A 16,708-nucleotide genomic window follows, 5' to 3' on the forward strand; every position below is an offset into this window, starting at 1 on the left:
GCCGATAAAGGGAACTCAAGAATCAAGTAGAACGAGTCACTTAAATACGAGTAGATTTTTATTTTGGGTTTTAACTTTTTTTACTACAGAAAATAATTGTTTGGGTTAAAAAGTGTATGAGTTTGGAGCTTATTTTTACTAGATTCATAGCTATAAGCCTATAAGACCACTTGTCGTGCAGAATGCATCCATCAACTGAGTTGGTAATTTCTGACGCCCTTGACGCCAATAACGGGGAGTCAGAGGTGACGAAACCGGGGCGTCGGTTGCAAAATTGATGGAAAAAAAGGGTCAGATGTGAGTTGGCGAAATCTGATTGATGAAAGCATATAGTCATTAATGAATTTATATCATTTTTTCAGTTTTTTTTTTTAACCTAGTTATTTTATCTATATAAACTCAATTAACTTTTCATATTTTACACACCAAGATACTTCTCTATTACATTTTATAAAAATGCACAATCTACCTGGACGTCAAAGGCTTGATTAAGAATAGTTTAATAGTCTATGTTCGTTCAGCACTCCTGCTATTGTAGTTTTCTACTTTCAACTACTATGCCAAACACCCATAAAAGTAATAAATTCTATCTTTTAAAATCAACTTCGACTAGTTTCGTCAAACACACCATAAGCTTCACTAGGTTCTCCATACAAACCAAAAGTAAAATTCTTTTAATTATAGCATCATGTAATCACAGTTGCAAGAAAACGCATCAAAACACACACCTTTTAAACCATTAATACTCAACTAGAAAATGATAAAAGTTTATAACTATGAACTATCCATATATATATGCATAGCATATTAAACTTCATATGTAGTATCATCAACATAACATCTGGTTAAACTTTAAACAACTTCACTTACTAACACAACTTATACTGGTACCATAAACAAAAAGAAAAAGAAAACAAAGAAGGAAAAAGTTCATATTTATAATAAGGTCTTGAGATGCTCACAAGTCATTTCAACACTTCTGAATCCCTGCAAATCATTAGACCTCGGCCCAGGGTCACTTCAAAATCTCGCCATTTTCTGACAGATCGAACAAGAACCTCGGTAACGACGCAATGCTGGGAAGTTGATTCATCAAATCCCCAAACGAGTCGTTTCTTAAAATACCATCACGTAGAGTAACATTCTCGGGACTTGGATTAGACTCGAGGAAAAAGTTCACATTTTCATCTTGTTGAGCCATCTGACTGGAACCAGGGGCAAAGAGGTCATTTGGATAATCCTGAGAAAGCTTAGTTGGCTGACTAATACTACCCTCTTCTTGAGTTGTTGTTTTGGAGATTTGAATCGAATCAAGGGTGAAACCGCCAGGTATATCTTGCAGCATTGTTATAGCAGGATCAGGGGTGAAGCTTCCATTTCCGATATTCTGACCATTTTGGTTATCTTGAAGAAGGTTGAAGAAAGAGTTGACTTTTGACATGAGCATTCTTTCGTCTGAAGTTGGTGTCAATTGGTTGTCACTTAAAAGGATATGTGAAATGTTCTCCAACATATCATTTGGGTTAACTTGGCCAGCTACATTATTGGCAAATGGTAAATTTAGGGAGGAGACATACTGCTCGGAATAACAGTTTCCGATGTAGTTCATAGTATCGAATATTGGCATGGTCGGTTGGAGCTGAGGTGTGATATCTTTTTGCCACTCGATGTCCGTAGACATACCTGAAATAAAACACAAATAACTTTTGGAATCAAGTGGTTTATAGTATCTGACTAGGTTGTATGCATTAACACTAAACTTTAAGTGACTTTCAACCTCTTTGAATATTTTATTTTCAGTTGAATTTTTTTTTTTTTACTCTACCCATTTGACCCGTTAGAGATTCAGTACTCATTGATTGATCGTATACATTAAGCACCCAAGCATCAAACTAAGGATAAAAATGGTACCTGAACTCGAAGAATGAACATCTTTAGACATATCTGGCTGGATAAAAAACAGAGAGCTCGATTCCACAGTTTTTGATGAAGAAGATGGTAAAGTTGATGCTGAAGCCATACGTTCGATACAGTAGATATCTTGTAGGTTAAATTCATTATTCCCTGACATATCATGATCCTCAAAGAAAGGTTTTGGTGGGAAATATGGCACGTTCGAAACGATATGTTGCCGACTCATAAAGTTAAGGCGTGCATCACACTGGATCAACTTTTCGAAGTGCTGGTTTAGCAACCCTTGTGCACACTGCAGAACATGTTGCCTGCAAAAACAATTATTCATTTAACAAATAGAAGGTCTTAAGTAAAGTAATATAAGGAGTTCGTGTAGTAATACCTGTTATTGCTTGCTTCTCCATCCGTAAAATCTGAAGTGACCCGCCACTGAGTATGCTTTTTGGGCTGAGGGTTGATTTCATGATAGAAGACTGGTTGTTTATCAAGCTGGCAATACAACAATATACTGTAAGCACACACTAACCATGGTAACAAGTTTGTTAGGGTACAAAAGTTCATGAAAAGAGAAAATTACCACAATAGTCAAAGTTCCGGGTCCATAAGCCGCACAGTTTGCCTTCAGACCGACGATATCCGCCCAATTGATTTCAAACTTCTTTTTTAATCCACCGTCAAGAAGTTCCCAGACAATTTTATGCTTTGAAAAGTAGCATTTTGCTAGTAGATCGCCTTCATGTTGTGACACATACTGCCATAAGAACAAGTTTTAGCCTTAAAAGCCCTTGAACATTTCAGATATATAACATTTAGGTACAAATAGCAACATGTCTGCCTCGCGGATATTGGGGCGTGCAAGATGTGCACTTGCACATGGCCCAGTATCCAAAAGGGCTCAAAAATATAGTCCAACAATATACGAATAAATATTTGGACCATTTATTTATCAATGTTAAAAATTAAAAACTACTCGTATATACTTAGATCCTAAAGTAAAAGTAGCTGACACATTCTCGACTTGTCTTTCGTGTCTCGGACTCGATTTCAGCGTCAGCATTCAAGTATACATCTAACTTATGAGGTTTCAATTATCATTTACTGATTGAACAAGGCCCACAAAATTAACATGACTTTCCTGCCCTAATTATTTATATATTTTATATACTAATAGACAAAACACTATTTCACTATTCACCAATAGTAACCAGGGGTATTTTCGTCATTTCACCTTCTTTTTTTTGTCCCCAACGATAAAATAAACAACTTTCGTAAATGAACCAACCCTTTAATGTTACCAAAAGATGTCAAAAAAATATAAATAAACAACTTTGTTTCCATGATTATAGTCGAGTTTGTTAGGAAACTAGATCAACATAATTTGAGGGATTATGCTTTCTAAATCCTAAGTCTATAAATAGGACCATTCATTTACTTGTTATTTCTAATATCTAAATTTTTTATGGATAACAAATGAAGATTTCCAGCCTACAATCTAGAAGCCCACCTTCTAGATATTCAAAGTAGGCAACCTTGACAACTCATATGTAGGTAGCAAAGTTGATGATGATGACGGCCGCCAACCTTCTCCGTTCACACCATTCCACCGCCATAGAATTTTTACTATAAATAGAGGTGCAAACCTCAGTTGTAAATCATCCAAAATCACTCAGAGAAGTGTAATCACAACCTAGAGAGTGTGTGTGAGTTTTGAGAGTTTTTTTTTTTTGGTAAGAGTTTTGTAATACTCTGTAAATCTATTCTTGTGAGTAATAGAGTTGTTTTTCTCTCAAATTTATATCTCCCAACGTCCAGGCGATCCCCTCTTCCTAACAAGTGGTATCAAGAGCTTGGTTAGAGACGTTGGTTGAGTTTTTGGGTTTTCGGAAGTTTTCTCAAAATTCAATTTTGAGTGTACCATTGGATTCGTCTCGTCGAACCGAGTCCAACGCAAAAAACGGCGACTTAAACGGAGTTATAACGAGCCCAGAAAACGCGGTCAAAGTTTGGTCAACTCGCCGGAATCTCGCCGGAGAAGACGACCGGTGCCGGATTTTTTTGCCGGAGAAGACGATCACTGTAGCAATTCACTGTAGCAGCTGGCGGCACTGTAGCAAGTCACTGTAGCGGTACTGTAGCGGTACTGTAGCAATTCTGAAATTTTACAATTTGGTCCCTGAAATTTTCAGAATTTCATTCTTGGTCCCTAAAGTTTATAAAAATTATAATTTTGCCCCGTAAGTGGAATTTAAGTAGCGAAGTGTCTATTCCACCATTTTCAACCGTTCCGGACGTAACGGTGATCTCTGTTTTCTACAATTCAACCCCGTTTGTGTTGAAAAATTATTTGTAAGGTGATAATGTCCACAGAAGAGTCAACATCATCTTTCGGAGCTATGATTATGCTCACAGCCACAAACTACACGCTGTGGAAACCTCGAATGGAAGATCTCCTCGGCTGTAAGGATTTGTTCGATCCTATTGAATTGAAGGGTATAAACCCTGATTCTGCCAAAGAGAAAGAGTGGAAGAAATCAAACCGAAAAAACTATTGGTCAGATCCGTCAATGGATTGATCATAGTGTCTTCCACCATGTTGCACAAGAGACAGACGCATATGTCCTCTGGAAAAAGTTGGAGGACATGTACCAGGCCAAGACTGCTCGGAATAAAGCCCTGCTGATGAGGCGTTTAGTCAACATGAAGCTCAAAAGTGGAACTTCAGTTGCCGAGCATACCAGTGAGTTCCAGAGCTTGGTCAACCAGTTATCGTCTGTAGAGATGCCGCTTGGCGATGAAGTTCAGGCGCTACTGCTACTTAGTTCCCTTCCCGATAGTTGAGAAACGCTGGTAGTAACACTCAGCAACTCAGCCCCGAATGGCAAACTTACCATGTCAATGGTCAAGGATGCCCTATTCAGTGAAGAGGCAAGGAGAAAAGACATGGGCACAGATCAGACCCATGCCTTTGTCACAGAGAATCGGGGGAGACAGCGAATGAGTAGCAAAAATAAATGGAGAGGCAGAAGCAAGAGCAGGGGCAGGTCAGCTGATGGCAGAAAACCAACATATAAATGCCATCATTGTGGATTAGAGGGACATATGAAGAAGAACTGCTATAGATTAAAAGAGAAACAAGGTCAAAGCAGTTCACAGTCGAAGAATAAGGGTGGAGAAACATTAGTGACTATCTCTGGTGATGTAGCTTATTGTTCAACCCATGATGAGACATGCCTTCACGTCTCACGAGAAGAAACAGAATGGGTGGTAGATACTGCAGCTTCCTACCACGTGACTCCATACAAGGAATACTTCACAACATACAAAGCTGGTGACTTTGGAGTTGTGAAGATGGAAAATTCCAGTTCCGCTGAGATTGTCGGAATTGGAGATGTCAGGATAAAGACAAGTTCTGGGAGCACAATCACTCTGAAGGATGTCCGCCATGTGCCAGATCTTCGGCTGAATTTACTTTCTGGGATAGCTCTCGACAAACAGGGCTATGATAGTCATTTCAGTAAAGGCACATGGAAATTGTCAAGAGGCGCTATGATAGTCGCTCGAGGACACATTTGTGGCACACTGTACAAGACTCATGTGAAGATCTGCACAGACATTATTAATGTTGCAGAAAAGGAGGCTTCACAAAATTTATGGCACCAGAGACTCGGTCACATGAGTGAGAAAGGGTTGTCTACCCTAATAAAGAAGGAGCTTATCAATGTAGACAAGGATGCTGCACTAGATTCTTGCAATCATTGTCTGTTTGGTAAGCAGCATAGAGTCTCGTTTAATTCCTCTTCAACGAAAAAATCAGAGTTACTCAGTCTGGTACACTCTGATGTTTGCGGTCCCTTGGAGGTTGAATCAATTGGCGGCAATCGATACTTTCTGATGTTTATCGATGATACTTCTCGAAAGGTGTGGGTATATTTCTTACGGACGAAGGACCAGGTGTTCGATTACTTCAAACAGTTCCATGTCATGGTAGAACGTGAGACAGGAAAGAAGTTAAAGTGTCTTCGATCCGACAACGGCGGTGAATACTCTTCCAGACAGTTCGATGCCTATTGCAGATCATATGGCATCCGACATGAGAAGACGGTCCCACGTACCCCTCAACATAATGGTATAGCAGAAAGAATGAACCGAACAATCATGGAACGTGTTCGGAGCATGCTCAGTATGGCTAAGCTGCCAAAGCCATTCTGGGGAGAAGCAGTCAGAGCCGCTTGTTATTTGATCAACCGATCTCCATCAGTACCACTGAATTTTGAAGTTCCGGAGAAACTTTGGTCTGGAAAGGATCCATCATACTCTCACTTAAGAGTATTTGGATGTTTGGCGTACGCACATGTATCCAAGGAGCTCAGGCAGAAGCTGGATGCAAGGACCACTCCATGCATATTCATAGGCTATGGAGATGAAGAATTTGGATACAGATTATGGGATCCAAAGGAGAAAAAGGTGATCAGAAGTAGGGACGTGGTGTTCCATGAAAGCCAGACAATAGAAGATATTGAAAAACCCACAATATCTCAGAAGTCAAATGTTGCTGCTCAGGTGCCAGAGGCAACAACGGAATCATTCATGAGAAATGAATTTTCAGTGCAAGAAGAAATGCCAGAAGTAGAAGATAATGAGGAAAATGACGGTGCTGAGCAGGGGGAGCCACAACCCCATCTGCCAGACGTTCCAGCCCCATCACAAGGTCAAGATGATGGTGGATCTCCTTAGAATGTTCCAGAAGTTCGTAGATCTGAACGAGGTCGGATTCCATCGAGTAGATATCCAGAATCCGAGTACCTTCTACTTACTGAAGATGGAGAACCGGAGAGTTTTCATGAAGCAGTAACTCATAAGGATAAAGAAAAATGGTTGCTCGCAATGCAAGATGAGATGGATTCTCTGCAGAAAAATCAAACTTATGAGATTGTAGAACTTCCACGCGGGAAGAAGACACTGAAAAATAAATGGGTGTTCAAGCTGAAAAAGGATGGTAGTGGAAAAGTGGTGAAATACAAAGCACGACTTGTAGTCAAAGGATTCCAACAGAAGAAAGGGATTGATTTTGACGAGATATTTTCACCAGTAGTCAAGATGACTTCAATTAGAGTCATACTTGGATTGGTCGCAAGTATGAACTTGGAGCTTGAACAGATGGATGTAAAGACAGCTTTTCTTCATGGAGATTTACATGAAGAAATTTACATGGAGCAGCCAGAAGGTTTTGAGGTTTCAGGAGATAATCTCGTAAGCAAGCTGAAGAAAAGTTTGTACGGTTTAAAGCAGGCACCTAGGCAGTGGTACAAGAAGTTTGACTCGTGCATGGTGAGTCACGGGTACAAGAAAACTGCAGCAGATGAGTGTGTCTACATTCAGAAGTTTTCTGAAGGAGATTTCGTTGCTCTTCTACTTTATGTAGACGATATTTTGATCGTAGGAAAAGACGTAACGAAGATCAACCAGCTGAAGAAGGAACTCTCTAAGTCTTTTGACATGAAAGACTTAGGACAGGCTCAACAGATTTTGGGAATGCAGATAACCCGAGATAGGAAGAATAAAAGGTTATGGCTATCTCAGGAGAAGTATATTGAACGAGTGCTTTCACGTTTCAATATGAACAATGCCAAACCTGTTAGCATTCCATTAGCTAACCATTTCAAGTTAAGCAAGAGTTCTTGTCCCTCATCCAAGGAAGAGATAGGGGAGATGTCGTCAGTACCATATTCTTCAGCAGTTGGAAGTTTGATGTATGCGATGGTGTGTACAAGGCCCGATATTGCTCATGCAGTGGGAACGGTGAGTCGTTTTCTCTCGAACCCCGGGAAAGAGCATTGGGAGGCGGTAAAATGGATTCTCAGATATCTTAAAGGTACAAAGAATCTATGTCTTTGTTACGGGGGAGCTGATCCAATCTTGGAAGGCTATACAGATGCGGATATGGCCGGAGATCCTGATAGTAGGAAATCTACTTCAGGATTCATTTACACTTTTGCAGGGGGAGCTGTTTCATGGCAGTCAAGACTACAGAGGTGTGTTGCATTATCCACAACTGAAGCAGAGTATATTGCTGCCGCAGAAGCTGGAAAAGAAATGTTGTGGTTAAAGCATTATCTTCAAGAATTTGGAATCAAGCAAAAGGAGTACAAGGTATATTGTGACAGTCAAAGTGCTATAGATTTGAGCAAGAACTCCATGTACCATTCTCGTACAAAACATATTGATATTCGCTATCATTGGATACGCGAGGTAATTGATCGACAACTGTTGAGACTAGTGAAGATCCATACAAAGGAGAATCCTGCGGATATGTTAACAAAGGTGGTGACTCGAGAGAAGTTGGAGTTATGCAGAGACATAACTGGAATGTTTGTGGATTCGGCTGGAGGGGGAGAATTGAAGATTTCCAGCCTACAATCTAGAAGCCCACCTTCTAAATATTCAAAGTAGGCAACCTTGACAACTCATATGGAGGTAGCAAAGTTGATGATGATGACGGCCGCCAACCTTCTCCGTTCACACCATTCCACCGCCATAGAATTTTTACTATAAATAGAGGTGCAAACCTCAGTTGTAAATCATCCAAAATCACTCAGAGAAGTGTAATCACAACCTAGAGAGTGTGTGTGAGTTTTGAGAGTTTTTTTTTGTAAGAGTTTTGTAATACTCTGTAAATCTATTCTTGTGAGTAATAGAGTTGTTTTTCTCTCAAATTTATATCTCCCAACGTCCAGGCGATCCCCTCTTCCTAACACAAATATGTAAGTTATAACAACAAAATAATTTAACTACGATCAGGGGCAAAATTACTTTGGGGCAGGGGCGCCCCCGGTGGATTTGCAATTTTCAGTGTAAAAATTTCGGATTTTTAACAAAAAAATTTGCGCTTTAAAAAAAGTTTCGCAAAATTTCTGCCTCACGTATAAGAGCTAACCCAAATTGAGCCAAGTATAAGTAAATGGGCTGAAATAGCCACCTCATGTATAAGAGCTAAACAAAATCCATAACAAATAATATACCTCCCATTGGCCGATCCTTAAAAGCAAAGCTGGAAAATGTGAAGCCTTTAACTTATCATTTGCAACCCTCTTCCCCTTTGCCCTAGCTTTTGAATCTGTTTTGGTTGTTGCTTCATGATTTTCAGAAGGCAAATCAGCTTTTTCAGAATGGGATTGGTTGATCTTCTCTTGAATTAGCTCCAACAACGATGGGCTCTTCTTTAAACACAGTCCTAAAGGGCTTGGTTCATTGAGTCCGTCGTACAGAGATAGTTCGTTATTAAGACTCGATTGCTAATTTAACATAAACACACACGGTCACAAAATATAAGATATAATCAAATCCTAAAGTTTATGGTAAAGTAAATGATAAATGTGACATTTGACTTTGAAAATCTAATGACATGGAGTATGTATATAACAAATAATATATAAATGAAGAAATAAAAATAAAATGAGTTAGTTTCGAAAGTGATCCCCTAATACAATGAATATTTTACTTTAGTAGTTTGTTTTGTGTAAACTTAATAATTAAAATTGATAAGTAGTTGAATGTACAAGTATATTCAATGTATAATTGTGTGAATTTATAAATTTTAATAATGAAAATAGCATTTTAATTATAAAATTACGACAAGTGACGCTAGTCACGAAGTGACTCACGTGACATGTGATGATTACGTTGAATTATTAGTCAAGTAGGTTTTTCTTGCACGAATCCAATTGCTAAATATCTTAATGATCACCGCCCAAGTAGCGGTGTCATTATGATCGAATTTTAATACGTTTGGATTTTTCGATCTATTTTATTTAATACTCGTTTTTTCAAAAAGAAAAGTAGCATTGCCATTATAATATAATTAATTGTAGTGGGCTTTTAAGTGAATTCAGTTAGAACAAACCTTAAGGTAATCTAATGTGTGACATCTGTAACATTATGACGATTATTTCAAGAAGGTAATATCAATAGTAAGTTCACCGTGAAATTTATATCAGTTTTGCTTTCCATGAGTAGTAAGTAGTAATAGATATGATATCAAAAAAGATAATGTGATTTTTTTTGTCAAAATTTAAAGTTGAATTAATCACTTAACATAAATCGATTTTCTTAGACCGGAGTATATCCAGTTCTAAATTTCCCTTCTCTCGTATCGTTTTCACCATTTTAGTAACGGTTACAAATGTATGATGCACATTTATTTATGTAACAAAAGGAAAGAATAAAAATGGAAAAAACACATAAATCACCTGAGTAGTCGTTTGAGAGGAAGATGATGATTTGGAGCGTTTATTAAGTGGTTCTTCATCACCAGTCAGATTCAAATACATCGAAATATCATCTCCGTCGAATAATTTTGTTTTTGGTTCCGGAAATTCCCATACATTGTTGTTTTTCGATGACATAGACTGAACCATTAATCAATCAATAATTATTTATATCTATATATAAGGTTTTTTACAATTTAATATAAAAAGGGGAAAGTAAACATAAATGAAAAAGGTTGAATGATAAAAAAATTTGATTTTCTGAAATTATAGAAAGATTTATTTGAGATTTTGAGAAATCGAGAGAAAAGCTGGATGAAGAGTATGAAAGTGTGCAACTATGTACAATATACTGAAAATTGATTGCCCGAATTACAAATATGACCTTAGCTCTCTGTTTTATGAAATTTATAGTGGGTCCCAGCATATTTCTTTCTTTGTCTTTATATACTAAAAATAGAAAATTGATATATTAAATAATAAAAATAAATAGATTAAATTTATGTAGTTTCAAAGAGTTTATGGTCTCAAAAACACTCCTCTAGGCCCTAACCCTAATATCACAGTTGTCTTTATAGCCATCTTCTCCCGTTGGACCCCTATTCCCTTTTTTTCATTTTCTGACAGGTGGTGAACCTTCCAATCTTCCACCCTCTTATTGTAGTCGTTCTCGTGATGGATCTAGGTAGTTGGATAGATTTCCTCGCCACTTGTCTTTCCTCTTCCTACCATCATTTATCCTTAGATTTCAGGCCTTTTTTTGGTTTTATCGGCGACCCTGGTCACATCCGCCACCGTTCTCGTAGTAGGTGTGGTTTCGGGTGGTTGGGTCATATTAATTCCGTTGTTGAGTTCATAGATCAATGGTTTCTGTTTTTGTACTCCGATTACTTTGTGTCTTCTTTTTCCGACAGTGGTATGGTGGTATCGGCCGTCATAGCCTCAACCACCGCTATTCCCGTGGTGGTCTTGGCTATAGTAGCCTAAAGCTCTTTATATCCGACTGGAAATCACCCTTCTTTCCTGTACTAAATGGACAGAGTCGTCTGTAATGGCAGCAGGTGGTGGCTCCTCCACCCTGTTGGTGGTGACCATTGGTAGCTGATGTCCTATGTCGGTCTTCCTCTTTCTCTTGTCGTCTTCAATTGTTTCAGACTTCTCTGGTGGTTCACCTCCACGTTGGTGGTGACCACATGTTTTTACAATTGTTTTGTGGTAGCATCGTGGTGGTTTATCTCCCTGTTGGTGGTGGATCTCCATGGTTTGAGAAGGGAAGAGTTGGAAATTGAGGTCTTGTTTGTCTTGGGTCGGGTTGGTATTTGTCGTGGGTTGTAGCGGTGGGAACGTTCTTTCGCGGGTTCGCATTCGGGAATTGGACTAGGTGACAATCTTCGTGTTGGAGACCTGGTCCCGCTGTTGGGGGCGAGTCAGATTTTTGCGGGTGGGTTCTTTTTGGTTCGGCTGAGAAGATTTGCAGCGTGCGTGGTGCTTTGTTTTGCTTGTGGTGGTGGTTAGTGTTCTCCTGGCCTCTATCGCTGGTTGTTATTTGTTATAATTTTTTGTTGTTTGTAGTTTGTTGTAATTGTTTAGTGTCGTCGGTATATTAGATTCTGTTTGTTATAACCTTAGTCTTACATTGTTAATTTCCTAGTTTAAACGTGTTCTTCATCTTGTTGGTGAGACTGTTTGCATAGGTTTGTTTAGTCTGGCTAAGGTTCGTGTTGGATCCTCTTGTATCAGTTATACTTGTTGATCTTGGGATTTGTTTGAATGTTATAACTTTTTCGAAAAGAAAAAAAATTAAAGTATTCTCAACAAACGTGGTTTGTTGATTTGACTAAAAACAAAGCCTTATCGGGCATTTTTTTGAGTTCCGGAAGGTGGCTTGGGCAACAATACGTGGATTAAACAAACATAAATTTTTCACTATTTCATGAAGTATATTATTATTTTATTATTACCTTTTTTACTTAACTTTTAATTCTAATTATATTTTATCACATTATCACGAGAATATTATTCCCCTACAACTATACATCATTACAACTCTCTCTTTAGTCTCTACCGGAGCAAATGGTATAAGTTTTACAGAATAAATGTATTATGTGAAAAACAAGTACTGTAACAAATTTGCTTTTTTATTGATGACAGTATCATCTTTCGTGAAACTTTCGAACATACACAACTATAAAAACTTTGAATCTCGCAAAGCGGAAATCAAAAACTAGCAATCTGACCATTGAAAAATCATGACACAAAACTCATAATATTGGCACTCATAATCATGTTATCGTGTTTAACATTGATCATCTTTAAAAACTTTTATTAACCTTTTAATTTAATTTTATTTTATCATCATTTATTATAAGAAACATATAAAGTAATTCCCCTTACATGATACTCCGTACAACAAATAGTGCAGTTAAAATATTAAAAAACTATACCACAAGGTTGAGCTAATGTGACGACCCGGAAATTTCTGACCAAATTTAAACTTAATCTTTGTATGATTTCGACGCGATAAGAAGAATCTGTATTGTGGAGTCTAAAATTTTTTGAACTGTTTATCATGAATTCATTTAACCTCAACCATTACCGACGATTCACAAACAAATGGTTGAAAATAAATAATATATATATATATATATATATATATATATATATATATATATATATATATATATATATATATATATATATATATAGTTTGAAATAATAATATATGATTTAATTGCTTAAACTAAATAAGTAAAATAAAATACAAGTTAATCATTCGAAATGAAAATAAAAAATAATATACAAAATAATTAAGCTGTTATGAATCTACATAAATATATATATAATTTTTTTTGTACATAATTAATATTATATGTATATTGTAATATATATAAAATATATATATAAATATTATATATTCAATTATGTTATTATATAATAAAGGTATTACATAATCAATAATATGTAATATTAATATCTTAAATTTAATTACAAATTAAAATATAGTTATTATATCAATAAATATTACTTTCATTATTAATATTGATATCAGTATTATTAATAGTATTAATTTAATATATAATACATAGATATGAGATTTGATAAGTATAATTTGTTATATCAATATTATTAGTGTTATCTTTATTATTATTGTTATTAAATATTATCATTAATATAATTACTAATATTATTATGAATATTATTAGTAATACCATATTTACTAAAATTATTAAAATTATAGTTAATCTCATTATAATACAACTCATTAATTTTTATCATTAATATTACTATTATTATAATGATATTAAAAAATATTATTATTATTATTTATATAATTACAATTACTAATTATTGATATTAATTAAGAAGTACCCAGTACGTTTCTGCTTCAAGTATCTTTCAATCTGTAGTTATAATTTTGTTTCTTTCCTTAATTTGTTACACATCTTTATCTATCGTACAAATAAAATTAACATCGCAGATTCCAATTCAGTTTCATACATCTATCGGGCTACAGTAAACTTTATTTCTTGTCTCCAAATTGGTTACATGTATAATCGAATCATCAATATAAACAAAATTTGCAGATATTCAAAATCAGAAATGGTACGAAATCCATTAGCTTTCACTATCTGTTTATTTCTTTTTCTTTCTTTTTCTTCATGGTTGAAATTTCATGTCCTTCGTGTCTAATTCTTGTTAAACATCGACTTCATTCACGATATAAAACAAAAATTTATAAAGTAATGTAGCTGTATCACTCAATCATAGGCATAATATATATATACAAATATATATATACATACTGTTGGTCCCTTAATAACAACAGGAGTATTGTAGAGGGGGGGTGAATACAATTCTTTTCTTAATTAACTAGTCAGTTAAACACGTTTAGTATTCTGTAGTAAATAAGATAGAGTCACAGGTAATTTTCAACGGTTATTCTTTATTGATTAAATCAGAAAGAATCACAACTATCCTTGGCGGAAATGATAGTTGGTTGATACAGATTACCTAGATTATAGCTAAGAGATAAACTAAAGCTATTACACGGTTTGGACTTTAACAGATAAACCCACACCACTAGTTTTTACAATAGTGGATACAACAATATATATAGTAGTTCTATTAACCGTGTAATTGATCTATTGTCCACTGGTACATAGGATGTCTGTACTTGAGGGGACAATTGTGTAAGGAGGCGTGCTCCCTTTCTTTCCTCTTTAGTAGCTATTTGCAGGAACACCCCAATTTGGTTTGGCACCACAATTTGATTAAACAAATAGAATGTTGTGTTCCCTAGGTGTTGACAACGGATAACTTATGTCTGCACATAAGTTAAACTTCTGCATTCCCATGCGGTCTTGTAAGGTCACTTGTTAGCCGCCGACGCGTGTCCTTCTCTGTTCAACTTTGTCTTCGACTTCTGTTGAATAGTACATTTGATGTAGACCACTCAGGGAAACTTATCATGCTTGTAATGGAGCATGGCTGTCTTATGTTGTATGCTGATATCCAGACTTACTGGTCCTTCATATGCTGAGTCACTTGATATTCTTGATTTGCTGGGTGCACATCCTGTGCTGATTCGAAGAATACATTTCTACCTTGTGCTGATAGACTAGGCAGCATACTAAACACTCGACACAGCTATATTAGCTGACTATACATAAACAAACTTGTGCTGGCTGCACATAACACTTTAGTGCAAATAAATATTATTTTGTCATAATTAAATCCTTAATTATTTTGGGGACTCAACAATCTCCCCCTATTTGATGATGACAAAACCTATGACTTGAAGAGAAAACACTAAAGCCAGCACTTAGGGACCTAGTGAGAGTAGACAGTAAATTCGTCCCTTTAAGTTTGTTTTGGGATCTTTTGCTGAGTTATCTATATACAATAATTACAAGATAATTCGTAATGAAAAGTAAATTACAAAAGATACAATTTAAGCACATAGGAGACTATCTATCTTTATCCCTTTCTCTTTCTCTTTCTTCATCAGATAGCTCCTCTTGTTTAATCTTCCAGGCTTCAGGGAACAGGAGAGGTAATTCAGCAGGGTCATAAACAGGGATGAAAGGAGGTAGAACAATTCGGCTTCTCCAAGTTGGTCCTTCACCAGTAGGTTGCTTCCCTTTAGGCTTTTGAGCAAGAAATTCATCAACATCAACTACTGGTGCATTCCCAAACTTAGTTGCCTTCTTGAACAGCTGTTGGAGTTCAGTCTTAAGAGCACTCTTGATAGCACTCTCACCTTTACCAATGAAATACTCCAAGATTTCTATCCATTCACTGAATCCAAGAGTTCTTAAGTCATCAAAACTAATCCTTTCTTGAACATTGTTATCCCTGACAACATTGAAAGCCCTTTTTGTCCCTCTGTTTACCTTGATAATTCTGCAGGGATTAGATCTTCTATTCATCACATTACCATACCTGCTCTTATAATAAGTATCAGGAAACTCAATATTGTGATCAGGTACTACAGGAGCAGTGGTAGGTACTTTCTCAGCAGCTTCTATCTTATCAAAAACCTTATCCTGTTCTTTGACAATGGCTCTGGCTAGTTTGAGGGACTCAGCCTGTTGCTTTCTGTCAGCAGCCAATCTGCCTTCAATATCCTGAAGCCTTGATCGTTCAGCAAGTTCAGCATCAGCAGCTTCTCTGGCTTCCCTTTCAGCAGCTAAACCCAACAGATAATCATCATAAGAAATGTTCAGGGATCTTACTGCTTCAACCATCTGTCTACCCTCTTCAGTACTAAGGGCAGCACAATACTCCCTTATATCCATACCCAGCTGGAGAGCATCTTCAAAATGAATTCTTTCATCAGTAGTGGAGAGCCTGAGACCACTGTTATTCAAGTACACCCTAATGTTAATGCCAGAGGTTAGTGCAGCAATATAGTGTGGCTGATCAAGAGGATGATGCAGCAGCCTGACTTGACGAATTCTTTCATTAAGCTCAATTTGTCTTTGTTCAAGCAGCTCTGGAACAGTGATCTGAAGTCTGTAGGCTTCTCTTTCATCTGGGTTCATTTTTCTGATGTTCGGCTCACCATGGGTTACTGAGTCATCTTCCCAAGTGATATGTTTGTCATGAACCCTTGGGGAAGATGGAGGATACATAGATGATTCATAGCTGCCAGATGAACTAACTGGATGCTGATTGACCCGGTTATCCTGTGTTCTGTCAAAGTAAGCTTGAATCTGGGGAGGAAGAGGAGATAGAACAAATGTTTGGCCGTTTCTTCCCCAGACTGTGAAGTCAGCAGGATCAACCGTTTCATCATCTACTTGTTTAGCACCCAGCTCAACCGACTTTGCTGGGTCTTCAACACTTGTACTACCCAGCAGCACACTTCTGGCTGGGTCTTCTATCACAGCACTCCTCGCTGTGTCTTCAATGCCAGCTGACTGATTAGTATCAGCTGGCTCAACCACTTCAGTACCTTCATCAGCTGCCTCGAATAGGGGTCCTTTCCTCAGGGGCTGATTGTCCCTAGGAGCATATTTCACCCTGTG

The 16,708-nt window shown here is 36.9% G+C and overlaps 1 protein-coding gene across 1 annotated transcript; it reads right to left on the reverse strand.

Moving 5' to 3' along the window:
• Window positions 1-848: 848 nt before the first annotated feature.
• On the reverse strand, window positions 849-11,438 carry LOC139887693 (uncharacterized). The gene is made up of 7 exons (XM_071870760.1): window positions 11,193-11,438; window positions 10,161-10,319; window positions 8,934-9,206; window positions 2,492-2,665; window positions 2,297-2,403; window positions 1,912-2,222; window positions 849-1,683 (listed from the first exon to the last, which is right to left on the reverse strand). Exons 1-7 carry the CDS (start codon window positions 11,436-11,438, stop codon window positions 1,016-1,018), a joined length of 1,938 nt encoding a protein of 645 aa, XP_071726861.1. The 3' UTR covers window positions 849-1,015.
• Window positions 11,439-16,708: the final 5,270 nt, after the last annotated feature.

This window comes from Rutidosis leptorrhynchoides, chromosome 2 (assembly GCF_046630445.1).
Source record: "Rutidosis leptorrhynchoides isolate AG116_Rl617_1_P2 chromosome 2, CSIRO_AGI_Rlap_v1, whole genome shotgun sequence".
Taxonomy (NCBI): Eukaryota; Viridiplantae; Streptophyta; class Magnoliopsida; order Asterales; family Asteraceae; genus Rutidosis; species Rutidosis leptorrhynchoides.